The sequence below is a fragment of the Centropristis striata genome, chromosome 15, assembly GCF_030273125.1.
Source record: "Centropristis striata isolate RG_2023a ecotype Rhode Island chromosome 15, C.striata_1.0, whole genome shotgun sequence".
NCBI lineage: Eukaryota > Metazoa > Chordata > Actinopteri > Perciformes > Serranidae > Centropristis > Centropristis striata.
Genome location: NC_081531.1, coordinates 24639203 through 24664816, shown reverse-complemented (window position 1 = coordinate 24664816; position 25614 = coordinate 24639203). Strand labels below are relative to the sequence as shown.

The 25614-nt window shown below is 49.2% G+C and overlaps 1 protein-coding gene and 13 non-coding genes across 14 annotated transcripts; 13 read left to right on the top strand and 1 right to left on the bottom strand.

The window, feature by feature from the left end:
• The first annotated feature begins 763 nt into the window (after positions 1–763).
• Positions 764–870, top strand: LOC131987290 (U6 spliceosomal RNA). Its single transcript, XR_009395759.1, has one exon. It is a non-coding gene; the product is annotated as a U6 spliceosomal RNA (small nuclear RNA).
• A 991-nt stretch (positions 871–1861) lies between these two features.
• Positions 1862–1968, top strand: LOC131987316 (U6 spliceosomal RNA). The gene has a single exon (XR_009395782.1). It is a non-coding gene; the product is annotated as a U6 spliceosomal RNA (small nuclear RNA).
• Positions 1969–2959: 991 nt separating this feature from the next.
• LOC131987315 (U6 spliceosomal RNA) lies at positions 2960–3066 on the top strand. The gene has a single exon (XR_009395781.1). It is a non-coding gene; the product is annotated as a U6 spliceosomal RNA (small nuclear RNA).
• A 991-nt stretch (positions 3067–4057) lies between these two features.
• LOC131987313 (U6 spliceosomal RNA) lies at positions 4058–4164 on the top strand. The gene has a single exon (XR_009395780.1). It is a non-coding gene; the product is annotated as a U6 spliceosomal RNA (small nuclear RNA).
• A 991-nt stretch (positions 4165–5155) lies between these two features.
• On the top strand, positions 5156–5262 carry LOC131987312 (U6 spliceosomal RNA). The gene has a single exon (XR_009395779.1). It is a non-coding gene; the product is annotated as a U6 spliceosomal RNA (small nuclear RNA).
• A 991-nt stretch (positions 5263–6253) lies between these two features.
• LOC131987354 (U6 spliceosomal RNA) lies at positions 6254–6360 on the top strand. Its single transcript, XR_009395816.1, has one exon. It is a non-coding gene; the product is annotated as a U6 spliceosomal RNA (small nuclear RNA).
• Positions 6361–7351: 991 nt separating this feature from the next.
• LOC131987311 (U6 spliceosomal RNA) lies at positions 7352–7458 on the top strand. The gene has a single exon (XR_009395778.1). It is a non-coding gene; the product is annotated as a U6 spliceosomal RNA (small nuclear RNA).
• A 991-nt stretch (positions 7459–8449) lies between these two features.
• On the top strand, positions 8450–8556 carry LOC131987310 (U6 spliceosomal RNA). The gene has a single exon (XR_009395777.1). It is a non-coding gene; the product is annotated as a U6 spliceosomal RNA (small nuclear RNA).
• Positions 8557–9547: 991 nt separating this feature from the next.
• On the top strand, positions 9548–9654 carry LOC131987289 (U6 spliceosomal RNA). Its single transcript, XR_009395758.1, has one exon. It is a non-coding gene; the product is annotated as a U6 spliceosomal RNA (small nuclear RNA).
• Positions 9655–10645: 991 nt separating this feature from the next.
• On the top strand, positions 10646–10752 carry LOC131987309 (U6 spliceosomal RNA). Its single transcript, XR_009395776.1, has one exon. It is a non-coding gene; the product is annotated as a U6 spliceosomal RNA (small nuclear RNA).
• A 991-nt stretch (positions 10753–11743) lies between these two features.
• LOC131987355 (U6 spliceosomal RNA) lies at positions 11744–11850 on the top strand. The gene has a single exon (XR_009395817.1). It is a non-coding gene; the product is annotated as a U6 spliceosomal RNA (small nuclear RNA).
• A 991-nt stretch (positions 11851–12841) lies between these two features.
• On the top strand, positions 12842–12948 carry LOC131987308 (U6 spliceosomal RNA). The gene has a single exon (XR_009395775.1). It is a non-coding gene; the product is annotated as a U6 spliceosomal RNA (small nuclear RNA).
• Positions 12949–13939: 991 nt separating this feature from the next.
• LOC131987292 (U6 spliceosomal RNA) lies at positions 13940–14048 on the top strand. Its single transcript, XR_009395761.1, has one exon. It is a non-coding gene; the product is annotated as a U6 spliceosomal RNA (small nuclear RNA).
• Positions 14049–18669: 4621 nt separating this feature from the next.
• LOC131986226 (uncharacterized) lies at positions 18670–21448 on the bottom strand. The gene is made up of 3 exons (XM_059351078.1): positions 21222–21448; positions 19228–19540; positions 18670–19078 (listed from the first exon to the last, which is right to left on the bottom strand). Exons 1-3 carry the CDS (start codon positions 21446–21448, stop codon positions 18842–18844), a joined length of 777 nt encoding a protein of 258 aa, XP_059207061.1. The 3' UTR covers positions 18670–18841.
• Positions 21449–25614: the final 4166 nt, after the last annotated feature.

The following is a 25614-nucleotide window of genomic DNA, read 5'->3' as shown; positions in this document are numbered from 1 at the left end:
CCAGAGGCCAGGTGGTAGCATCTTGTACAGAGGGTGTAGCGAGGGTGTTGTGTCAGACTGGCATCTCTGCGCTAAAGAGTCCCTGACAGTGCTATGCGGGAAAGGTGATGTTAATCTTAGCCTTTGGTGTGGTGGGTGACCCAACAATGAGTCGGACCTACTAAACATGAAACTATCAAGAATCAAGCCAAGGCAGCAGGGGGCTGAACCAAACTCCAAACAAATTCTCAATCCAAACCAGGGACTCCTACAACAAAACTCTGGCATGGCAAGCCCATACTGGCCATTGAAGACAGACGACAGAAAAAGCTGGCCATGTCCCAAGTGGGAAAACAGATTCCTCAGGAAGAACTTTACCCGGTGCGGCCTTTCCTGGAGCTGATTCCACAAAGAGACACTCACGAGTCTGCTGGAGAGGCTCACAGTTTTCCTAGGGTCCATCGTAGGAGGGAATTGTTTTGGGCCCAAGTCCAGCCTACAGCCTGAGAGTAAAATTGAGCCCCGCCCCCTCCCAATTTTCAGGGCAATTGTGGCCTTATTATTGTTGTGAACTAAACATGCATGGATATGCAATAGGAAATACCAGGGAGTTTATACAAATTGCAAAGACCTTGATATCAACAAGAAAAAGCTATCCCCCTTGCTCTTGTGACAGTTGAGAGTATTGCCTCCCAGCATTTGCGTTGCTCAGGCCTTGACCGCCCTGAAGGGGTCATTCCGCCAGCAAGGGGTATAAAAAGCAATCACCCCGCTTAAGGACAGTGTGCTTGCTAAGGCAGCACATATGTCAAATTGGAAACGATACAGAGAAGATTAGCATGGCCCCTGCGCAAGTATGACACGCAAATTCGTGAAGCGTTTCCACATTTTCATCGACCTGTGTTCTTGAGCAGAGGGGATGCGTGTCCTGTACAAGTGACCACTGGAATTCAAGTGTTACTTCCCACATTTCCCAACCAAATTCGCGACACGCCGACTGCCAGGGGCAACGAGCGAGCACTGGTATCCAGCAACTCAGGGCTTTATGTGTTGTGTACAAGTAGTGGCAGTTCCCGGCATTCCACGCCGCAACCAAAGTCACAAGACTTTGAGTGAATGCCAGAGGCCAGGTGGTAGCATCTTGTACAGAGGGTGTAGCGAGGGTGTTGTGTCAGACTGGCATCTCTGCGCTAAAGAGTCCCTGACAGTGCTAAGCGGGAAAGGTGATGTTAATCTTAGCCTTTGGTGTGGTGGGTGACCCAACAATGAGTCGGACCTACTAAACATGAAACTATCAAGAATCAAGCCAAGGCAGCAGGGGGCTGAACCAAACTCCAAACAAATTCTCAATCCAAACCAGGGACTCCTACAACAAAACTCTGGCATGGCAAGCCCATACTGGCCATTGAAGACAGGCGACAGAAAAAGCTGGCCATGTCCCAAGTGGGAAAACAGATTCCTCAGGAAGAACTTTACCCGGTGCGGCCTTTCCTGGAGCTGATTCCACAAAGAGACACTCACGAGTCTGCTGGAGAGGCTCACAGTTTTCCTAGGGTCCATCGTAGGAGGGAATTGTTTTGGGCCCAAGTCCAGCCTACAGCCTGAGAGTAAAATTGAGCCCCGCCCCCTCCCAATTTTCAGGGCAATTGTGGCCTTATTATTGTTGTGAACTAAACATGCATGGATATGCAATAGGAAATACCAGGGAGTTTATACAAATTGCAAAGACCTTGATATCAACAAGAAAAAGCTATCCCCCTTGCTCTTGTGACAGTTGAGAGTATTGCCTCCCAGCATTTGCGTTGCTCAGGCCTTGACCGCCCTGAAGGGGTCATTCCGCCAGCAAGGGGTATAAAAGGCAATCACCCCGCTTAAGGACAGTGTGCTTGCTAAGGCAGCACATATGTCAAATTGGAAACGATACAGAGAAGATTAGCATGGCCCCTGCGCAAGGATGACACGCAAATTCGTGAAGCGTTTCCACATTTTCATCTACCTGTGTTCTTGAGCAGAGGGGATGCGTGTCCTGTACAAGTGACCACTGGAATTCAAGTGTTACTTCCCACATTTCCAAACCAAATTCGCGACACGCCGACTGCCAGGGGCAACGAGCGAGCACTGGTATCCAGCAACTCAGGGCTTTATGTGTTGTGTACAAGTAGTGGCAGTTCCCGGCATTCCACGCCGCAACCAAAGTCACAAGACTTTGAGTGAATGCCAGAGGCCAGGTGGTAGCATCTTGTACAGAGGGTGTAGCGAGGGTGTTGTGTCAGACTGGCATCTCTGCGCTAAAGAGTCCCTGACAGTGCTATGCGGGAAAGGTGATGTTAATCTTAGCCTTTGGTGTGGTGGGTGACCCAACAATGAGTCGGACCTACTAAACATGAAACTATCAAGAATCAAGCCAAGGCAGCAGGGGGCTGAACCAAACTCCAAACAAATTCTCAATCCAAACCAGGGACTCCTACAACAAAACTCTGGCATGGCAAGCCCATACTGGCCATTGAAGACAGGCGACAGAAAAAGCTGGCCATGTCCCAAGTGGGAAAACAGATTCCTCAGGAAGAACTTTACCCGGTGCGGCCTTTCCTGGAGCTGATTCCACAAAGAGACACTCACGAGTCTGCTGGAGAGGCTCACAGTTTTCCTAGGGTCCATCGTAGGAGGGAATTGTTTTGGGCCCAAGTCCAGCCTACAGCCTGAGAGTAAAATTGAGCCCCGCCCCCTCCCAATTTTCAGGGCAATTGTGGCCTTATTATTGTTGTGAACTAAACATGCATGGATATGCAATAGGAAATACCAGGGAGTTTATACAAATTGCAAAGACCTTGATATCAACAAGAAAAAGCTATCCCCCTTGCTCTTGTGACAGTTGAGAGTATTGCCTCCCAGCATTTGCGTTGCTCAGGCCTTGACCGCCCTGAAGGGGTCATTCCGCCAGCAAGGGGTATAAAAGGCAATCACCCCGCTTAAGGACAGTGTGCTTGCTAAGGCAGCACATATGTCAAATTGGAAACGATACAGAGAAGATTAGCATGGCCCCTGCGCAAGGATGACACGCAAATTCGTGAAGCGTTTCCACATTTTCATCTACCTGTGTTCTTGAGCAGAGGGGATGCGTGTCCTGTACAAGTGACCACTGGAATTCAAGTGTTACTTCCCACATTTCCCAACCAAATTCGCGACACGCCGACTGCCAGGGGCAACGAGCGAGCACTGGTATCCAGCAACTCAGGGCTTTATGTGTTGTGTACAAGTAGTGGCAGTTCCCGGCATTCCACGCCGCAACCAAAGTCACAAGACTTTGAGTGAATGCCAGAGGCCAGGTGGTAGCATCTTGTACAGAGGGTGTAGCGAGGGTGTTGTGTCAGACTGGCATCTCTGCGCTAAAGAGTCCCTGACAGTGCTATGCGGGAAAGGTGATGTTAATCTTAGCCTTTGGTGTGGTGGGTGACCCAACAATGAGTCGGACCTACTAAACATGAAACTATCAAGAATCAAGCCAAGGCAGCAGGGGGCTGAACCAAACTCCAAACAAATTCTCAATCCAAACCAGGGACTCCTACAACAAAACTCTGGCATGGCAAGCCCATACTGGCCATTGAAGACAGACGACAGAAAAAGCTGGCCATGTCCCAAGTGGGAAAACAGATTCCTCAGGAAGAGCTTTACCCGGTGCGGCCTTTCCTGGAGCTGATTCCACAAAGAGACACTCACGAGTCTGCTGGAGAGGCTCACAGTTTTCCTAGGGTCCATCGTAGGAGGGAATTGTTTTGGGCCCAAGTCCAGCCTACAGCCTGAGAGTAAAATTGAGCCCCGCCCCCTCCCAATTTTCAGGGCAATTGTGGCCTTACTATTGTTGTGAACTAAACATGCATGGATATGCAATAGGAAATACCAGGGAGTTTATACAAATTGCAAAGACCTTGATATCAACAAGAAAAAGCTATCCCCCTTGCTCTTGTGACAGTTGAGAGTATTGCCTCCCAGCATTTGCGTTGCTCAGGCCTTGACCGCCCTGAAGGGGTCATTCCGCCAGCAAGGGGTATAAAAGGCAATCACCCCGCTTAAGGACAGTGTGCTTGCTAAGGCAGCACATATGTCAAATTGGAAACGATACAGAGAAGATTAGCATGGCCCCTGCGCAAGGATGACACGCAAATTCGTGAAGCGTTTCCACATTTTCATCTACCTGTGTTCTTGAGCAGAGGGGATGCGTGTCCTGTACAAGTGACCACTGGAATTCAAGTGTTACTTCCCACATTTCCCAACCAAATTCGCGACACGCCGACTGCCAGGGGCAACGAGCGAGCACTGGTATCCAGCAACTCAGGGCTTTATGTGTTGTGTACAAGTAGTGGCAGTTCCCGGCATTCCACGCCGCAACCAAAGTCACAAGACTTTGAGTGAATGCCAGAGGCCAGGTGGTAGCATCTTGTACAGAGGGTGTAGCGAGGGTGTTGTGTCAGACTGGCATCTCTGCGCTAAAGAGTCCCTGACAGTGCTATGCGGGAAAGGTGATGTTAATCTTAGCCTTTGGTGTGGTGGGTGACCCAACAATGAGTCGGACCTACTAAACATGAAACTATCAAGAATCAAGCCAAGGCAGCAGGGGGCTGAACCAAACTCCAAACAAATTCTCAATCCAAACCAGGGACTCCTACAACAAAACTCTGGCATGGCAAGCCCATACTGGCCATTGAAGACAGACGACAGAAAAAGCTGGCCATGTCCCAAGTGGGAAAACAGATTCCTCAGGAAGAACTTTACCCGGTGCGGCCTTTCCTGGAGCTGATTCCACAAAGAGACACTCACGAGTCTGCTGGAGAGGCTCACAGTTTTCCTAGGGTCCATCGTAGGAGGGAATTGTTTTGGGCCCAAGTCCAGCCTACAGCCTGAGAGTAAAATTGAGCCCCGCCCCCTCCCAATTTTCAGGGCAATTGTGGCCTTATTATTGTTGTGAACTAAACATGCATGGATATGCAATAGGAAATACCAGGGAGTTTATACAAATTGCAAAGACCTTGATATCAACAAGAAAAAGCTATCCCCCTTGCTCTTGTGACAGTTGAGAGTATTGCCTCCCAGCATTTGCGTTGCTCAGGCCTTGACCGCCCTGAAGGGGTCATTCCGCCAGCAAGGGGTATAAAAGGCAATCACCCCGCTTAAGGACAGTGTGCTTGCTAAGGCAGCACATATGTCAAATTGGAAACGATACAGAGAAGATTAGCATGGCCCCTGCGCAAGGATGACACGCAAATTCGTGAAGCGTTTCCACATTTTCATCTACCTGTGTTCTTGAGCAGAGGGGATGCGTGTCCTGTACAAGTGACCACTGGAATTCAAGTGTTACTTCCCACATTTCCAAACCAAATTCGCGACACGCCGACTGCCAGGGGCAACGAGCGAGCACTGGTATCCAGCAACTCAGGGCTTTATGTGTTGTGTACAAGTAGTGGCAGTTCCCGGCATTCCACGCCGCAACCAAAGTCACAAGACTTTGAGTGAATGCCAGAGGCCAGGTGGTAGCATCTTGTACAGAGGGTGTAGCGAGGGTGTTGTGTCAGACTGGCATCTCTGCGCTAAAGAGTCCCTGACAGTGCTATGCGGGAAAGGTGATGTTAATCTTAGCCTTTGGTGTGGTGGGTGACCCAACAATGAGTCGGACCTACTAAACATGAAACTATCAAGAATCAAGCCAAGGCAGCAGGGGGCTGAACCAAACTCCAAACAAATTCTCAATCCAAACCAGGGACTCCTACAACAAAACTCTGGCATGGCAAGCCCATACTGGCCATTGAAGACAGGCGACAGAAAAAGCTGGCCATGTCCCAAGTGGGAAAACAGATTCCTCAGGAAGAACTTTACCCGGTGCGGCCTTTCCTGGAGCTGATTCCACAAAGAGACACTCACGAGTCTGCTGGAGAGGCTCACAGTTTTCCTAGGGTCCATCGTAGGAGGGAATTGTTTTGGGCCCAAGTCCAGCCTACAGCCTGAGAGTAAAATTGAGCCCCGCCCCCTCCCAATTTTCAGGGCAATTGTGGCCTTATTATTGTTGTGAACTAAACATGCATGGATATGCAATAGGAAATACCAGGGAGTTTATACAAATTGCAAAGACCTTGATATCAACAAGAAAAAGCTATCCCCCTTGCTCTTGTGACAGTTGAGAGTATTGCCTCCCAGCATTTGCGTTGCTCAGGCCTTGACCGCCCTGAAGGGGTCATTCCGCCAGCAAGGGGTATAAAAGGCAATCACCCCGCTTAAGGACAGTGTGCTTGCTAAGGCAGCACATATGTCAAATTGGAAACGATACAGAGAAGATTAGCATGGCCCCTGCGCAAGGATGACACGCAAATTTGTGAAGCGTTTCCACATTTTCATCTACCTGTGTTCTTGAGCAGAGGGGATGCGTGTCCTGTACAAGTGACCACTGGAATTCAAGTGTTACTTCCCACATTTCCCAACCAAATTCGCGACACGCCGACTGCCAGGGGCAACGAGCGAGCACTGGTATCCAGCAACTCAGGGCTTTATGTGTTGTGTACAAGTAGTGGCAGTTCCCGGCATTCCACGCCGCAACCAAAGTCACAAGACTTTGAGTGAATGCCAGAGGCCAGGTGGTAGCATCTTGTACAGAGGGTGTAGCGAGGGTGTTGTGTCAGACTGGCATCTCTGCGCTAAAGAGTCCCTGACAGTGCTATGCGGGAAAGGTGATGTTAATCTTAGCCTTTGGTGTGGTGGGTGACCCAACAATGAGTCGGACCTACTAAACATGAAACTATCAAGAATCAAGCCAAGGCAGCAGGGGGCTGAACCAAACTCCAAACAAATTCTCAATCCAAACCAGGGACTCCTACAACAAAACTCTGGCATGGCAAGCCCATACTGGCCATTGAAGACAGACGACAGAAAAAGCTGGCCATGTCCCAAGTGGGAAAACAGATTCCTCAGGAAGAACTTTACCCGGTGCGGCCTTTCCTGGAGCTGATTCCACAAAGAGACACTCACGAGTCTGCTGGAGAGGCTCACAGTTTTCCTAGGGTCCATCGTAGGAGGGAATTGTTTTGGGCCCAAGTCCAGCCTACAGCCTGAGAGTAAAATTGAGCCCCGCCCCCTCCCAATTTTCAGGGCAATTGTGGCCTTACTATTGTTGTGAACTAAACATGCATGGATATGCAATAGGAAATACCAGGGAGTTTATACAAATTGCAAAGACCTTGATATCAACAAGAAAAAGCTATCCCCCTTGCTCTTGTGACAGTTGAGAGTATTGCCTCCCAGCATTTGCGTTGCTCAGGCCTTGACCGCCCTGAAGGGGTCATTCCGCCAGCAAGGGGTATAAAAGGCAATCACCCCGCTTAAGGACAGTGTGCTTGCTAAGGCAGCACATATGTCAAATTGGAAACGATACAGAGAAGATTAGCATGGCCCCTGCGCAAGGATGACACGCAAATTCGTGAAGCGTTTCCACATTTTCATCTACCTGTGTTCTTGAGCAGAGGGGATGCGTGTCCTGTACAAGTGACCACTGGAATTCAAGTGTTACTTCCCACATTTCCCAACCAAATTCGCGACACGCCGACTGCCAGGGGCAACGAGCGAGCACTGGTATCCAGCAACTCAGGGCTTTATGTGTTGTGTACAAGTAGTGGCAGTTCCCGGCATTCCACGCCGCAACCAAAGTCACAAGACTTTGAGTGAATGCCAGAGGCCAGGTGGTAGCATCTTGTACAGAGGGTGTAGCGAGGGTGTTGTGTCAGACTGGCATCTCTGCGCTAAAGAGTCCCTGACAGTGCTATGCGGGAAAGGTGATGTTAATCTTAGCCTTTGGTGTGGTGGGTGACCCAACAATGAGTCGGACCTACTAAACATGAAACTATCAAGAATCAAGCCAAGGCAGCAGGGGGCTGAACCAAACTCCAAACAAATTCTCAATCCAAACCAGGGACTCCTACAACAAAACTCTGGCATGGCAAGCCCATACTGGCCATTGAAGACAGACGACAGAAAAAGCTGGCCATGTCCCAAGTGGGAAAACAGATTCCTCAGGAAGAACTTTACCCGGTGCGGCCTTTCCTGGAGCTGATTCCACAAAGAGACACTCACGAGTCTGCTGGAGAGGCTCACAGTTTTCCTAGGGTCCATCGTAGGAGGGAATTGTTTTGGGCCCAAGTCCAGCCTACAGCCTGAGAGTAAAATTGAGCCCCGCCCCCTCCCAATTTTCAGGGCAATTGTGGCCTTACTATTGTTGTGAACTAAACATGCATGGATATGCAATAGGAAATACCAGGGAGTTTATACAAATTGCAAAGACCTTGATATCAACAAGAAAAAGCTATCCCCCTTGCTCTTGTGACAGTTGAGAGTATTGCCTCCCAGCATTTGCGTTGCTCAGGCCTTGACCGCCCTGAAGGGGTCATTCCGCCAGCAAGGGGTATAAAAGGCAATCACCCCGCTTAAGGACAGTGTGCTTGCTAAGGCAGCACATATGTCAAATTGGAAACGATACAGAGAAGATTAGCATGGCCCCTGCGCAAGGATGACACGCAAATTCGTGAAGCGTTTCCACATTTTCATCTACCTGTGTTCTTGAGCAGAGGGGATGCGTGTCCTGTACAAGTGACCACTGGAATTCAAGTGTTACTTCCCACATTTCCCAACCAAATTCGCGACACGCCGACTGCCAGGGGCAACGAGCGAGCACTGGTATCCAGCAACTCAGGGCTTTATGTGTTGTGTACAAGTAGTGGCAGTTCCCGGCATTCCACGCCGCAACCAAAGTCACAAGACTTTGAGTGAATGCCAGAGGCCAGGTGGTAGCATCTTGTACAGAGGGTGTAGCGAGGGTGTTGTGTCAGACTGGCATCTCTGCGCTAAAGAGTCCCTGACAGTGCTATGCGGGAAAGGTGATGTTAATCTTAGCCTTTGGTGTGGTGGGTGACCCAACAATGAGTCGGACCTACTAAACATGAAACTATCAAGAATCAAGCCAAGGCAGCAGGGGGCTGAACCAAACTCCAAACAAATTCTCAATCCAAACCAGGGACTCCTACAACAAAACTCTGGCATGGCAAGCCCATACTGGCCATTGAAGACAGACGACAGAAAAAGCTGGCCATGTCCCAAGTGGGAAAACAGATTCCTCAGGAAGAACTTTACCCGGTGCGGCCTTTCCTGGAGCTGATTCCACAAAGAGACACTCACGAGTCTGCTGGAGAGGCTCACAGTTTTCCTAGGGTCCATCGTAGGAGGGAATTGTTTTGGGCCCAAGTCCAGCCTACAGCCTGAGAGTAAAATTGAGCCCCGCCCCCTCCCAATTTTCAGGGCAATTGTGGCCTTATTATTGTTGTGAACTAAACATGCATGGATATGCAATAGGAAATACCAGGGAGTTTATACAAATTGCAAAGACCTTGATATCAACAAGAAAAAGCTATCCCCCTTGCTCTTGTGACAGTTGAGAGTATTGCCTCCCAGCATTTGCGTTGCTCAGGCCTTGACCGCCCTGAAGGGGTCATTCCGCCAGCAAGGGGTATAAAAAGCAATCACCCCGCTTAAGGACAGTGTGCTTGCTAAGGCAGCACATATGTCAAATTGGAAACGATACAGAGAAGATTAGCATGGCCCCTGCGCAAGTATGACACGCAAATTCGTGAAGCGTTTCCACATTTTCATCTACCTGTGTTCTTGAGCAGAGGGGATGCGTGTCCTGTACAAGTGACCACTGGAATTCAAGTGTTACTTCCCACATTTCCCAACCAAATTCGCGACACGCCGACTGCCAGGGGCAACGAGCGAGCACTGGTATCCAGCAACTCAGGGCTTTATGTGTTGTGTACAAGTAGTGGCAGTTCCCGGCATTCCACGCCGCAACCAAAGTCACAAGACTTTGAGTGAATGCCAGAGGCCAGGTGGTAGCATCTTGTACAGAGGGTGTAGCGAGGGTGTTGTGTCAGACTGGCATCTCTGCGCTAAAGAGTCCCTGACAGTGCTAAGCGGGAAAGGTGATGTTAATCTTAGCCTTTGGTGTGGTGGGTGACCCAACAATGAGTCGGACCTACTAAACATGAAACTATCAAGAATCAAGCCAAGGCAGCAGGGGGCTGAACCAAACTCCAAACAAATTCTCAATCCAAACCAGGGACTCCTACAACAAAACTCTGGCATGGCAAGCCCATACTGGCCATTGAAGACAGGCGACAGAAAAAGCTGGCCATGTCCCAAGTGGGAAAACAGATTCCTCAGGAAGAACTTTACCCGGTGCGGCCTTTCCTGGAGCTGATTCCACAAAGAGACACTCACGAGTCTGCTGGAGAGGCTCACAGTTTTCCTAGGGTCCATCGTAGGAGGGAATTGTTTTGGGCCCAAGTCCAGCCTACAGCCTGAGAGTAAAATTGAGCCCCGCCCCCTCCCAATTTTCAGGGCAATTGTGGCCTTATTATTGTTGTGAACTAAACATGCATGGATATGCAATAGGAAATACCAGGGAGTTTATACAAATTGCAAAGACCTTGATATCAACAAGAAAAAGCTATCCCCCTTGCTCTTGTGACAGTTGAGAGTATTGCCTCCCAGCATTTGCGTTGCTCAGGCCTTGACCGCCCTGAAGGGGTCATTCCGCCAGCAAGGGGTATAAAAGGCAATCACCCCGCTTAAGGACAGTGTGCTTGCTAAGGCAGCACATATGTCAAATTGGAAACGATACAGAGAAGATTAGCATGGCCCCTGCGCAAGGATGACACGCAAATTCGTGAAGCGTTTCCACATTTTCATCTACCTGTGTTCTTGAGCAGAGGGGATGCGTGTCCTGTACAAGTGACCACTGGAATTCAAGTGTTACTTCCCACATTTCCCAACCAAATTCGCGACACGCCGACTGCCAGGGGCAACGAGCGAGCACTGGTATCCAGCAACTCAGGGCTTTATGTGTTGTGTACAAGTAGTGGCAGTTCCCGGCATTCCACGCCGCAACCAAAGTCACAAGACTTTGAGTGAATGCCAGAGGCCAGGTGGTAGCATCTTGTACAGAGGGTGTAGCGAGGGTGTTGTGTCAGACTGGCATCTCTGCGCTAAAGAGTCCCTGACAGTGCTATGCGGGAAAGGTGATGTTAATCTTAGCCTTTGGTGTGGTGGGTGACCCAACAATGAGTCGGACCTACTAAACATGAAACTATCAAGAATCAAGCCAAGGCAGCAGGGGGCTGAACCAAACTCCAAACAAATTCTCAATCCAAACCAGGGACTCCTACAACAAAACTCTGGCATGGCAAGCCCATACTGGCCATTGAAGACAGGCGACAGAAAAAGCTGGCCATGTCCCAAGTGGGAAAACAGATTCCTCAGGAAGAACTTTACCCGGTGCGGCCTTTCCTGGAGCTGATTCCACAAAGAGACACTCACGAGTCTGCTGGAGAGGCTCACAGTTTTCCTAGGGTCCATCGTAGGAGGGAATTGTTTTGGGCCCAAGTCCAGCCTACAGCCTGAGAGTAAAATTGAGCCCCGCCCCCTCCCAATTTTCAGGGCAATTGTGGCCTTATTATTGTTGTGAACTAAACATGCATGGATATGCAATAGGAAATACCAGGGAGTTTATACAAATTGCAAAGACCTTGATATCAACAAGAAAAAGCTATCCCCCTTGCTCTTGTGACAGTTGAGAGTATTGCCTCCCAGCATTTGCGTTGCTCAGGCCTTGACCGCCCTGAAGGGGTCATTCCGCCAGCAAGGGGTATAAAAGGCAATCACCCCGCTTAAGGACAGTGTGCTTGCTAAGGCAGCACATATGTCAAATTGGAAACGATACAGAGAAGATTAGCATGGCCCCTGCGCAAGGATGACACGCAAATTCGTGAAGCGCTTCCACATTTTCATCTACCTGTGTTCTTGAGCAGAGGGGATGCGTGTCCTGTACAAGTGACCACTGGAATTCAAGTGTTACTTCCCACATTTCCCAACCAAATTCGCGACACGCCGACTGCCAGGGGCAACGAGCGAGCACTGGTATCCAGCAACTCAGGGCTTTATGTGTTGTGTACAAGTAGTGGCAGTTCCCGGCATTCCACGCCGCAACCAAAGTCACAAGACTTTGAGTGAATGCCAGAGGCCAGGTGGTAGCATCTTGTACAGAGGGTGTAGCGAGGGTGTTGTGTCAGACTGGCATCTCTGCGCTAAAGAGTCCCTGACAGTGCTATGCGGGAAAGGTGATGTTAATCTTAGCCTTTGGTGTGGTGGGTGACCCAACAATGAGTCGGACCTACTAAACATGAAACTATCAAGAATCAAGCCAAGGCAGCAGGGGGCTGAACCAAACTCCAAACAAATTCTCAATCCAAACCAGGGACTCCTACAACAAAACTCTGGCATGGCAAGCCCATACTGGCCATTGAAGACAGACGACAGAAAAAGCTGGCCATGTCCCAAGTGGGAAAACAGATTCCTCAGGAAGAACTTTACCCGGTGCGGCCTTTCCTGGAGCTGATTCCACAAAGAGACACTCACGAGTCTGCTGGAGAGGCTCACAGTTTTCCTAGGGTCCATCGTAGGAGGGAATTGTTTTGGGCCCAAGTCCAGCCTACAGCCTGAGAGTAAAATTGAGCCCCGCCCCCTCCCAATTTTCAGGGCAATTGTGGCCTTATTATTGTTGTGAACTAAACATGCATGGATATGCAATAGGAAATACCAGGGAGTTTATACAAATTGCAAAGACCTTGATATCAACAAGAAAAAGCTATCCCCCTTGCTCTTGTGACAGTTGAGAGTATTGCCTCCCAGCATTTGCGTTGCTCAGGCCTTGACCGCCCTGAAGGGGTCATTCCACCAGCAAGGGGTATAAAAGGCAATCACCCCGCTTAAGGACAGTGTGCTTGCTAAGGCAGCACATATGTCAAATTGGAAACGATACAGAGAAGATTAGCATGGCCCCTGCGCAAGGATGACACGCAAATTCGTGAAGCGTTTCCACATTTTCATCTACCTGTGTTCTTGAGCAGAGGGGATGCGTGTCCTGTACAAGTGACCACTGGAATTCAAGTGTTACTTCCCACATTTCCCAACCAAATTCGCGACACGCCGACTGCCAGGGGCAACGAGCGAGCACTGGTATCCAGCAACTCAGGGCTTTATGTGTTGTGTACAAGTAGTGGCAGTTCCCGGCATTCCACGCCGCAACCAAAGTCACAAGACTTTGAGTGAATGCCAGAGGCCAGGTGGTAGCATCTTGTACAGAGGGTGTAGCGAGGGTGTTGTGTCAGACTGGCATCTCTGCGCTAAAGAGTCCCTGACAGTGCTATGCGGGAAAGGTGATGTTAATCTTAGCCTTTGGTGTGGTGGGTGACCCAACAATGAGTCGGACCTACTAAACATGAAACTATCAAGAATCAAGCCAAGGCAGCAGGGGGCTGAACCAAACTCCAAACAAATTCTCAATCCAAACCAGGGACTCCTACAACAAAACTCTGGCATGGCAAGCCCATACTGGCCATTGAAGACAGACGACAGAAAAAGCTGGCCATGTCCCAAGTGGGAAAACAGATTCCTCAGGAAGAACTTTACCCGGTGCGGCCTTTCCTGGAGCTGATTCCACAAAGAGACACTCACGAGTCTGCTGGAGAGGCTCACAGTTTTCCTAGGGTCCATCGTAGGAGGGAATTGTTTTGGGCCCAAGTCCAGCCTACAGCCTGAGAGTAAAATTGAGCCCCGCCCCCTCCCAATTTTCAGGGCAATTGTGGCCTTATTATTGTTGTGAACTAAACATGCATGGATATGCAATAGGAAATACCAGGGAGTTTATACAAATTGCAAAGACCTTGATATCAACAAGAAAAAGCTATCCCCCTTGCTCTTGTGACAGTTGAGAGTATTGCCTCCCAGCATTTGCGTTGCTCAGGCCTTGACCGCCCTGAAGGGGTCATTCCGCCAGCAAGGGGTATAAAAGGCAATCACCCCGCTTAAGGACAGTGTGTTTGCTAAGGCAGCACATATGTCAAATTGGAAACGATACAGAGAAGATTAGCATGGCCCCTGCGCAAAGGAAGGGAAACATTCTTTGAGTATTACCCCCCCTGCGATGACAGGTGAATCAATCAGCTCGATTTTGGTCCCATCCTGTCAGCCCCACTGCTCTAGGTTTTTTTTCAGTGTGGCAGATTTTATTCCCTTCTTTTAGATTTGATATGATCATATTGCCAAAAAATTGGGATGATACGGTGATTGGAATGAGTTGTTCCAATAAGTTTGAACTAGGCCCCTCCCCAAAATGCAAACCAACCATGCTGTTGTGAGGACTGGCTCTCTGTTTGATGCTGTCTGTCTGCTTGAATTCATAAAATTAGATTAGACTGAGACAACAAAATGTTGATTAGCTTCTAATCAGAAATACATGTGAAATCATTTTGGCCACCACTTACCGTATGTTATATTATGTGTTTCATGACATTAAAGAAATGAAAAATGTTTATTTTGTATTTGTTGTTATATGTTTCATCTTATTTTCAATCATTTGTTTCTCCTTGTTTTAATGGATGTGGATATTCAATTCACTGAGACAGAATTTACAGTTTGGCACACAGCCTAGTTTTATTAAACAATTCTTATAAACACACACACACTTACAACAGCATAAATTAACTATATACAAAGAAACACTATTTACAAATGCCACTCCTAGTCTTTCTTCTCCTCCTCCTTCCTGTACTGACTTCTGGTCATGGCCAACCAGACATCAATAGTTAAGCCCTCATAAAGGGCACAGAATGATTTTTTGCCTTGCGGCGCGATGAGTTGGCTATGCCCAAAAGCCTTCTGGGCAGAACGGCCACATTTCTGGCACTGCCGTGCCTTGTGAGGCTTTCTCTTTTTCTTCCCCTTGTCCTCTGCCTCTCCCTCTTCCCTTTCCAGTCTTTTTTTTAGCCTCCACCGGGACGTAGGTGGCATGGCCATGGGTTTTCCACCCATCTGTTCTTTTAGCCGCTGCTCGGCCGTCCTGCCACAAGGGCCGTGGAGGGTTTGACAAAAGAATTTGTCCATGAAATGTGCGTGGCCAGTCGTGGCAGTCCGCGCCTGACCACAGTGTCCCGGGCTCCACATTACTGTCACCGACACGCTCAAGGACCAACCTGTCCTTTGCAGCGATCCTCCTCCTCATGTACCTGGTACCGCGTGATGGCTTGGAGGTGGAGACTGAGGCAGCAGTGGAGCTGGATGGCCTGGAGCTGGAGGTGGAGGCTGAGTCAGCAGTGGAGCTGGACGGCCTGGAGCTGGATGGCCTGGAGCTGGAGGTGGAGGCTGAGGCAGCAGTGGAGCTGGATGGCCTGGAGCTGGAAGTGGAGGGTGAGGCAGCAGTGGAGCTGGACGGCCTGGAGCTGGAGGCTGAGGCAGCAGTGGTGCTGGACAGCCTGGAGCGGGACGGCCTCGAGCTGGAGGCTGAGGCAGCAGTGGTGCTGGACGGCCTGGAGCGGGACGGCCTGGAGCTGGAGGCTGAGGCAGCAGTGGTGCTGGAAGGCCTGGAGCTGCGTAATATCATCTTGTTATCCATTCTGCAGAGAAGCAATGAAACACAAGAAAAGTCAGTGTTCAGTTTCAGACAGGACAAACAGAAAGACAGACAGAGAAAGTCACACATCAAGCACCTACCTGAGACACAAACGAAAGAAAATCTCAATATGCTGTTGTCCTGTCCTTGTAGTCCTCCAATCCTTTGAAAACCTCTGGAAAACCTTCAGCCAATCAGGATCCTCCCCCTGCATTCTACAGCAACACCTTTCATGTGTGGGAGTGGTCGGTGCAAGACAATGGAGGGTCCTTAGATGCCCGGAGCCGTCCTGGGAAAGCCTCTCAGGTGTGAAGTGAGGGTGTGAAGAACTTGTAAGAGTAGATTGGATTGAGACAACAACATGCTGTTTAGCCTCTAATATTCGTTTATATGCGTTTCATCCTATTTTCAATAAAGTCTGCAAACTTTTCATGTGTTTCTTTGTTTCATGGATGTGGATATTTAAACTCACTGAGACAAAATTTACAGTTTGGCACAGACCGCCTAGTTTTATTGAACAATACTTATACACACACATAACTATAAAAATGAACTATAAAAGAAAAACTTTATTATTTACAAATATTTGTTTTATGTTTATGTTTTTTCTTTGCCTGAGGCTGAGCGGCGTGCCGAGCGGCAGGCTGGTTGGCAGGCTGAGCTGCAGGCTGGGCGGCAGGCTGGTTGGCAGGCTGGGCGGCAGGCTGAGCAACAGCGGGGTAGGCCTGCAAACCCCAAGATGAACAAATGTGTGTCAGTCAGCAAATTTAATGTAAAGATTTAACAAGGATGTCACTGTGTACAACGTAAACTAACTGACCTTCTTGGGGTCCTGGGCTCTTTTCTGCGCCAGCCACTCCTCCACCGAGCAGCCCTGAGTCCGGGCACAGAAGTGTTCATTTCTAAAGCGGCTGTGGCCAAACGCCTTTGTTTTGGGCTGGCCACAGAGCTTACACCTGAATTGGTTGAACTGCTTCCCTGGCGACTTTAGCAGTTCACCCAACTCCTGCGCCCGTCTCCGCTCCTCCTCCCGCATCTTCCTCTGCCAGGCAGGGGAGCGGGGCACCATGGGAGCAGAGGAGGAAGAGGCTACAGTGGTGGTGGTGGTGGTGGAGGCAGCAGCAGCATCAGTGGAGGTGGTGGAGGAGGAGGAGGCAGCAGCAGCAGCGGAGGTGGTGGAGGAGGAGGAGGCTGCAGTAGCACTGGTGATGGCCCTGTACACAGCAGGCACCACTGGCCCTCTGTGAGAGACAGCCTGACCGGAGGCATCCTCGGGCAGAGAGAAGACCAGGGGCTGGTCAGGCTGGTCAGGCCCTGCCAGCAGAGCTCTGGCAGCAGGCAGCGGCTCTGCTGACGTCAAGGCAGCGCTTGGCGCCTTCACTGCCACGCTGATGTAGGCTGTGGCCATCGCCTTGCTCCTCTTGTTGTGCCTGAAAGAAATCAAAGCGACGACACAAATTAGTATCTGTAACATTCTTACAGTCGCACTGTGACACACGACTCTCTGAAATACACACAAGCAAGCTCACCACTGCATGAGGGTCCGCTGGTTCACCTCAGACAGCTGTACGGGTGCAGCTGCCAGGAGGTCCCTGTTGTGTAATCAATTATTTTAACAGTACACATTGTCTCTGATGACAGCGAAGTCCCTCCTGACAGCTGCCCAGCGGTTTACCCGAACCCCGGCAATGGTACGGCCGTCATAGTGTATGCGGCACAGCTCCAGGAAAACAGCCTCTATCAAACCACAAAATGTAGACTACCAGTGTTTGTGTTGCGATCACACACTTACCGTGTGACACTGTCTGTGCCTGGTGTTTGGGCGTGCCTGGATGGCCTGGCCTTGAATCGGCCCTTCACCAGGCGGTCCTGGTGGCGCGGGGGGAAGGAGACGGCAGCCTGGTCCCTGTCGGACAACCTTTGCTAGAGGACGCCTATCTCCCTCACCTGTTGCTCCGTCACATAGGGGTGGTGCCGCAGCTCCACCAGGGCCAGGGCCAGGCTGACGGTGTGCTGATACCCCCCGTGACCGTCCGGACCTCGCACATCCTGTGACAAACAGAGGCTGGTTAATAAAGGGGTTGATAAGCGGAAGCTCCTGGCAGAAAGAAACGTCGACAGATTTGAACATGCTCACCACTGTCTCTGGGTCCGACTGGGACGAGGAGGTGGCAAGCTGAGGGCCAGGCTGCGGTGGGTGGAGGAGCCTGCTGAGGTCATCAGCAAACCTCATGTCGCCTGGGTCATCCTCCTGGAAGCCCTCGTCTCCCTCTTCCTCTTCCTTCACCTCCTTCTCCGTCCCATCCGGAGCGTCGGGATCCCGGCCTGGGTCCAGCAACACTTGGCCCGTCTGGGAGTAGAGGTACTCCACCCCAATCAGCTCCCCTGAACAAAACCAGATTACAGATTACTTCATGTGGCCCATGTGTGCCCACCGTCTGTACAACAGGAGCTGTTCCATGACAGTTACCTGTAAACTCCCCGGGCTTGGTGTAGCTTTCGACCAGCATCTGACCCATGAGCTCCTGGGTGAGCTGGTCGAAAGCGTGCTGGAGCCTGGAGCTGTAGCATCGCAGCGGCGTCCTCTGTGCGCCCTCCACTGCTTCCCTGGCCCGGTTCTCGTTCCACCTCACAATGCCCTCCAACAAGTACACCTGCATGTGGAGGGCATTGGCAGATGTACCTGTGACAGGAGAATTGAGAGAGACAAAGAGGTAAACACACACACACACACACACACTACAAGCTGAGCACGCTCACACTTCATACACAGCATTTCACACTCACCCGGGATGAAGCGGCACAGGTGAAGGTGGAAAGACTCCAGGGAAGTGGACCCTCTGGCACAGCGGTAGACGGGGAGCCTGACCCCTCCCCTGGTCACCTCTCCCGTCTTGGCATAAAGCTCCATGCCAGCAGGGTCCTGGATGCAGTGGATGTGACGCCGCTGCGTGCTCCAGATCTCCTCCATCCGGTCAGCGTCAATAAGGGGGACGCCCGTGGTGTCGGTCACACCCTTGAAGGAGTCGAGGAGCTCCTGGATGAAACGGTCCGTCTCCGCTGCCCCTCTGGTGCGGCGCCGGCAGTGGCGGGCGAGTTCCTGGGCCGTCAGCCTGACGGGGGCGTCCAACTCCTTCCCCTCGGACCGCTTCGCCTGGGTCAGCTGCTCCACGTCGTGGTCGTCCCACACAAAGATGGCAAAGGATAGCCGGGCCATGAACAGGCCTTAGAGTGGGTGGCTGTCTGTGGTGACACCCCTTGCAAAGCGGCGCATGAGGTGCCACACGTCCAGCCGCACCACCATGTGATCCCACTCCACGAACATGGCGGCTATCGGAAAACAAAACGGAGAGAGAAGGTTGTTACGGTCTGACTCAGTCTGTGTGTGAGCTGAAGAGGAAGAGTGTTTTCCTCTCTGTAACGCCGCATGAGTCCAGCCGCCATGGGCAACAGTCCGTGTCCCTCAGAGTCCGTGAGCACGGACATGAGCACCTGCCCGTGCTCGTTGCCCACATTGGTCACCCAGGCGGCTGTACCAGCGGCGGCACCCGCAAGCTTCTTTGTGATCTGTAGGGACAAGAAAGAATCAGCCAAGTCAGTGGTTGTAGGCGGATTTGAAGAGGTGAGTTTTGAGTGGGTGGCCAATGATTTTAGAGCATGATTTCACCACCCCCTGCAGACGATTTCTGTTCGTTTATGTTGGAGTTGAAGCTTACCTTCTTGGTCGAGTCCATCTTGAGGAAGCTCCCGAAGATGGACGTGACCCTGGCCTTCGTCTCCTCCAAGTGGGAGAGACAGTCCCTGGCGTAGACCGCAAGAAGCCAGTGCACCGTAGATCCTTCTGTGAGCCGCAGGGACACCTGCGGCCGTGGAGGCACACAGAGCTTTTTCAGCACAGACAAATAGCCCATCGAGCGTACCATCCACTCTCTGGTGTGCTGCTCCACCAGAGAGGCACGGAGGCGAGATGGGCTATTCCCCTGTGTGCGCTCCCGTAGCAACCCAATCACCGCCTTGTGACAGGCCAGCCTGTGAAGGGAGGAGACAACAGGACAGACAGACAGACAGACAGTCAGATGACAGCTTCAAGTCAATGCTCCGCTTTACACTGTGTTCCAAATTATTATGCAAATTGTATTTAAGTGTCATAAAGATTACATTTTTTGTTTTTCAATTAAACTCATGGATGGTATTGTGTCTCAGGGCTCTTTGGATCACTGAAATCAATTTCAGACACCTGTGATAATTAGTTTGCGAGGTAAGCCCAATTAAGGAAAAACTACTTAAGAAGGGCGTTCCACATTATTAAGCAGATGACCATTTCCAAGCAATATGAGAAAGAATAAGGATCTCTCTGCTGCCGAAAAGCGTGAAATAGTTCAATGCCTTGGACAAGGTATGAAAACTTTAGATATTTCGTGAAAACTTAATCGTGATCATCGTACTGTTAAGAGATTTGTGACTGATTCAGAGCACACACGGGTTTGTGCAGATAAAGGCACAATGAGGAAGGTTTCTGCCAGACAAAAACATCGGATTAAGAGAACAGCTGCTAAAATGCCATTACAAAGTAGCAAACAGATATTTGAAGCTGCTGGTGCCACTGGAGTACCACGTACATCAAGGTGTAGGATCCTCCAGAGGCTTGCAGTTATGCGTTATTCTATCAGTTATTCTATTGGGCCACCCCTAACCAATGCTCACAAGCAGAAACGGCTGCAGTGGGCCCAGAAATATATGAAGACTAATTGTCAAACAGTCTTGTTCACTGATGAGTGCCGTGCAACCCTGGATGGTCCAGATGGATGGAGTGGTGGATGGTTGGTGGGCGGCCACCATGTCCCAACAAGGCTGCGACGTCAGCAAGGAGGTGGCGAGGCATGTTTTGGGCCGAATCATGGGGAGAGAGCTGGTCGGCCCCTTTAGGGTCCCTGAAGGTGTGAAAATGACCTCTGAAAAGTATTTGGAGTTTCTGACTGACCACTTTCTCCCATGGTACAAAAAGAAGAACCGTGCTTTCCATAACAAAATCATCTTCATGCATGACAATGCACCATCTCATGCTGCAAGGAATACCTCTGCATCATTGGCTGCTATGGGCATAAAAGGAGAGAAACTCATGGTGTGGCCCCCATCCTTCCCTGACCTCAACCCTATTGAGAACCTTTGGAGCATCCTCAAGCAAAAGATCTATGAGGGTGGGAGGCAGTTCACATCCAAACAGCAGCTCTGGGAGGCTATTCTGACATCCTGCAAAGAAATTCAAGCACAAACTCTCCAAACACTCACAAGGTCAATGGATGCAAGAATTGTGAAGCTGCTATCAAATAAGGGGTCCTATGTTAAAATGTAACTTGACTTTTTAAGATGATTTTGATTGAAATAGCTTTTGATTTCAGTAAATATGACCTCCGAATGCTGGAAAATCCAAAAATGAGCATTTTCAGTTCTTAAAAACCTATAAAATGTTATAAAACTCTGTCGTGCGTAATAATGTGGAACAGTGCATTTTAAGTTTTTTATTTTTTTTAAAATACTGTTATCATTGAGAGGTTTGTCCAATCACATTACAATTCAGTAAACTAATGGTTGATGACTTAAATTATGCTGACTGTCATTTGCATCGACTATTTAGGAAAATCGGAGAAAAAACTCAGTTGCATAATAATTTGGAACACAGTGTACAGTCACTGCTCCTCTCAGTACTGACTGGTAGGTGAGGATGGCAGGGAACTCCTCCTGGTGCGCCAGGTCCAGCTGCTCCATGATGTCCTGGGCACACGCCACGTACTTCCTGTGGCAGGTGTAGCACTCCAGGTACTCCGTCCCCATGAAGTACCACCCTGCCATGTCCAGGCCCCTCCGGACGGTCTTGTAAAGTCCAGCACCGGTTAGCCTGCGGCCACAAGAGGGGCACACAAGCCTGTATGCCCACATTTTGTATGGCATCCAGAGGAAAAACCGGCACTTGAAAAAGGCGTGGGCTGAGGCAGGAGGCTGAGAGTAGAGGGGCCGATGTCCAGGGGGAGACCACCACAGGCGCAGCTCGGAGGTCAGGACCGACTGGCCACCTGCTCCTCTGGTGAACAGGGCCCGGCCCAGCCAGTCCTGCTGACCAGTCCAGCAACCAACAGGTCCCCAGAGGCATCATCGCCTGTGTGGGTGAAGAAGGCACGTGAAAGCACGCACTGACATTTGTGAACACAACTCGAGAGCTGAGTGTGAACAGGGAGTGAGAGTCTTACTTGGCGGTGGCCTCTGCTGAGACTGGGACGCGGCGGACTGGCCGGCTGCTGCAGCGGCCTCGTTGTCCCTGCCCTGCATGTACACCTGGGCCAAGTGCATCAGCAAGCCAGGCTTGACGCAATGCTGTGTCAGCAGCCACCGCACGTAGCTAAAAGACACAACAGCAAAACACAGCATTAGCTCACTCACCCTCACACACGCACACACTCAAATGCACCGTTGTCTGAAATACTTACTCCTTCCTGGTCTCGTAGAAGACCCGGTAGGTGTCCTCTGCATGGGCGCCGAACCCCACCTCGTTCGGTGGCATTATTAAACGCTGCAGCTCATATAGCCTGTGTGTTCCCTCAGCTGAGAGTCTGAGACACATGATGCTACTTTCAAAGGAGATGATCAGTGAAAGGCACTGTTTTAGCTGATTTCAAGCTGAAACTCTTAGCAACATTTGGTCTGGAGCAGGTTAGGTCTGCAGCATAAGGTAGCATGGTGATCTAGCCAGGAAAACTCTGGCTTTATGCTCAACATACCTCGCTTAGTAGTACACCCCTCTGGTCTAATTGAAAAGTGTCATGATGTGTGTCCAGGGCTGCAGCTCCTGCAGACACAAATGAGTTTACGGCTACACATTAGCACAACAAAACAAAGTGTAGTAACAGGATGAGGATAACAAGTCTGTAAGTCGGGTGAGACGTCAGCAGATAGGCTACCCATTGTAACAAAGTATCAAACATAGGCCTAATTAAATTGCCTAAATGCGGGATAACAAGATATTGAACAGACTAAGAAAAGACATTCACCTTAAGGACATTACGTAGGCTATTGCAGTTCCTAGAGTAGAGAAGGTGCACTCGATTTGCGTACCCAGCTGTCCAGGAATGTTATTAATATTATTAATTAGTATTTCGTGCGAACATTATCCCTACTACGTGGCCACAAATAAGTATTCTGTGCGCATGTTATAGCTATATTGTGGCCACAATTAATTTTTTTTTTCATGTCGGGGGGTTTTTTATTTTGTTTACTGTAAAATAGTCAACTTTTCATGTGGTTAAAAACAGAAACCCTTTTTCAGCTTTGTGAGGGGCATTTTGTGGCGTCTATTCTTATTATTGTTTGTTTTTTTTTCAACACAAACCACTGACTCACACATTAGAACAGCTGGAGCCAAAAGCTGCTTCTCCTCCATTCTGTAAGTTTTTACTTAGAGCATGATGAGGAAAAAATTGCATGGTAGGTAAAAAATGCTAAAAGAATCTAGTTGTAGTCTTGTAAATAATGACCCTGAAAGATTCACAGTCTTCGTAGAATCTCAGTGTGAGACTAGGCTGGGACCAAAAACTTGTGTTTAGATGTGAGCAGGTGTGAGCTGATAGTCTTCCAGGAGTCCTTCCAAATCTTTTAAAGTCTTCTGGTGTATAGGTAGCATTAGGCAGCAAACAAAAAAGCAAACTAAACTGAGGGAGAGAGGCCAAAAAAAATCCTCTCACAGCCCAGATACAGGCAGAACAAAACAAAAATCTGACAGAGGGTGAATGAGAATGGGTATTTGAATGGGAGGCTGATGAGGATAATGAGGGCCAGGTGTGGAAGTGGGCGGGGAAGCACAGGTGAGGGGAATGAGGTGATTGCAGGGCAGACGAGGATGGCAGGATCTGCATTGACACGAGAGTTAGGCCGCGTTCAGACTGCAGGCGAATCTGATTCAAATCAGATTCCTACTCATAGCTGATTTTTAGGGCTGGCTGTCCACATTGTTTTTAGCAAGTGTCCAAATCGGATATGGCTCTGTTCAGACTTGGCCACATTATTGACTGATCTGACAGGTTGCTGTAGTAACGGCGTCAAAGCGGCAGACGTTATATAATTGCGACAGCGACAACAACAAACATAATGGAGGCAGGTCACCTCAGTATATTGACCTTATCACTGTCCAGTAGAGGTGCATCAACATCTCAGACGCACCAGGGGAGAAACCGGGCGGATGGACGCCCCAGTCGGGCCCGCATGAGTCGGGCGCGGCTGCCGGTGGACACCTCGTCTATTTGTGCCGTGTAGAGTGACGTCACGGACAGTCAAAACCAATCTGAGTGTTTAGAGTGGTTCAGACTGTCCAAATGCGATCTGAAACTACCTCCCAAAGGTGGTTTCGATCCGGTCTGCAAAAATCGGATTTCATGTGATTTGTGACTGTTCAGACTTCAAAAGAGCCATCCAGTTTTAATATAGATGATGGGCTAAAAATCGGATTTTGGCTGGCAGTCTGAACGCGGCCTTAGTGACAGGCAGATGAACAGGAGATAAACACATTCAAAAACAGTCCCTTAGCAGGTGATCCCGTGACACTTTTGCCTGTTCATGGCTGTATTATTGTTTGTTACAATGAATGTTTGTCCCCCTGGAATATCTTGTTAAACTCTTAATATATAGCACAGCTATTGATATTGACATCAATCAGTTCGGTGGCGGAGAGCAAGCAAAGAAGTAGCAAAGCATTCCATTGATGGAAAGGGGGGCATCTGGGCAGTACAACACACCTAAGGCTTTAGAAGAATTTGTATCCTTTCTAGATGCTTCAATGTCTTTCTATATGATGGTGTAGTGGTGTCTTCATAACTGTACTCGTCTTTCTCCATATGTCTCTTGTGAACCATATAGTGTGACACATAATGCATAAAAGAACACTGTGATTAGTGTTTTTAAGATCAGAGAAATATCTGTCACTGTAAATCAGTGATAAATAGGGAACAGAACTCAAGATAGGAATATCAAAACATGACTGACACAACAAATGTTAAGTAGGTTGCAACAAACAACTACAAGCATATGGAAAGAATGTTAATGCATGTTCAGATTCTTCTTTTATCCTACAATAAAAGTACATTTTCATTCACACAACACTCCTGCTGGGGGCCCAGGACACATTCATATATTCTGGGAATATCTGAAAAAGAGAAATTTTGTCAGCCCTTGTTTGGTGCTGGTTGGACCAGATGTTCCGAAAAACTTAAATCTTTCCTTCACAGTTTCCAGGTAACAAGCTTCTTTAAATAGCAGCCATTTTGAAAAACTGGAAAACTGTTAATAATATAATTAATAATATTAATGTTATTTTAACCCTCCTGTACTCCTAGGGTCCTTTTTGACCCCAAATCACTTTCAACATACGATTAATATAGGTTAACTTTCATAGAATTGCTTGAATTTTCAGCATATGTGCCCCTCTGCATCCTTTATAGATAATATAAATTAAAACTTTCCTCATACATTTTCACGTGTTTTATACATTTTTATAGCACCTGTAGTCCTCAGGGGTCAAGAAGGACCCCATGACATTTGACTGGTTTTAGGACATGTAGAAAAAAATTATTACCAACTTTTTTTTTTCACCTTTTAAGGCAACTCATGACCAACAAATTGATATGTAATTGCAATAGGTTATGTCAACAGTGTAGGTTATGTCAACTTTTAGTGAAACTTATGTTTTGAAAGCATTGTTCATTTTTGGATGTCAGCAAAAGTAAAATAAACTATAACACCCATCCTCCACAGGGGTAAAAAAGGACCACAGGACATGTAGAACAAAATGTATGACCAACCTGTTAGGGGTAGCGGGGAGAGGCTCGAGGGCACAACACAGGAGGCAGGATTTAGTAGAGTTCAGGGTTTTATTAGTAGGGTGATGTGGGGGGAAAAGGCTGGGTGAGCTGGAGGTGAGCTGGAGGGGAACCGGAGGTGAGCTGGAGGTGAAGAGCAGGTGAGGTGACTGGGCTGGTTGACGGGCAGGCAAGCCGGATCACTGCTGGAGAGGGGAGATCTGTGGGAAGAGAGGTTGAATATGAGTTGGAGCAAGGCAAGGA

Bases quoted from the DNA above. Each gene is read 5' to 3' on its own strand.
- LOC131986226 (XM_059351078.1), bottom strand. From the start codon at position 21,448: ATGTGGGCATACAGGCTTGTGTGCCCCTCTTGTGGCCGCAGGCTAACC. The intron at 19,541-21,221 runs GTCAGTACTGAG...CTCCCTTCACAG, and splicing joins CCTGCCATCCTCACCTACCA to GCTGGCCTGTCACAAGGCGG. The intron at 19,079-19,227 runs GTAAGCTTCAAC...TTGTCCCTACAG, and splicing joins AGATGGACTCGACCAAGAAG to ATCACAAAGAAGCTTGCGGG.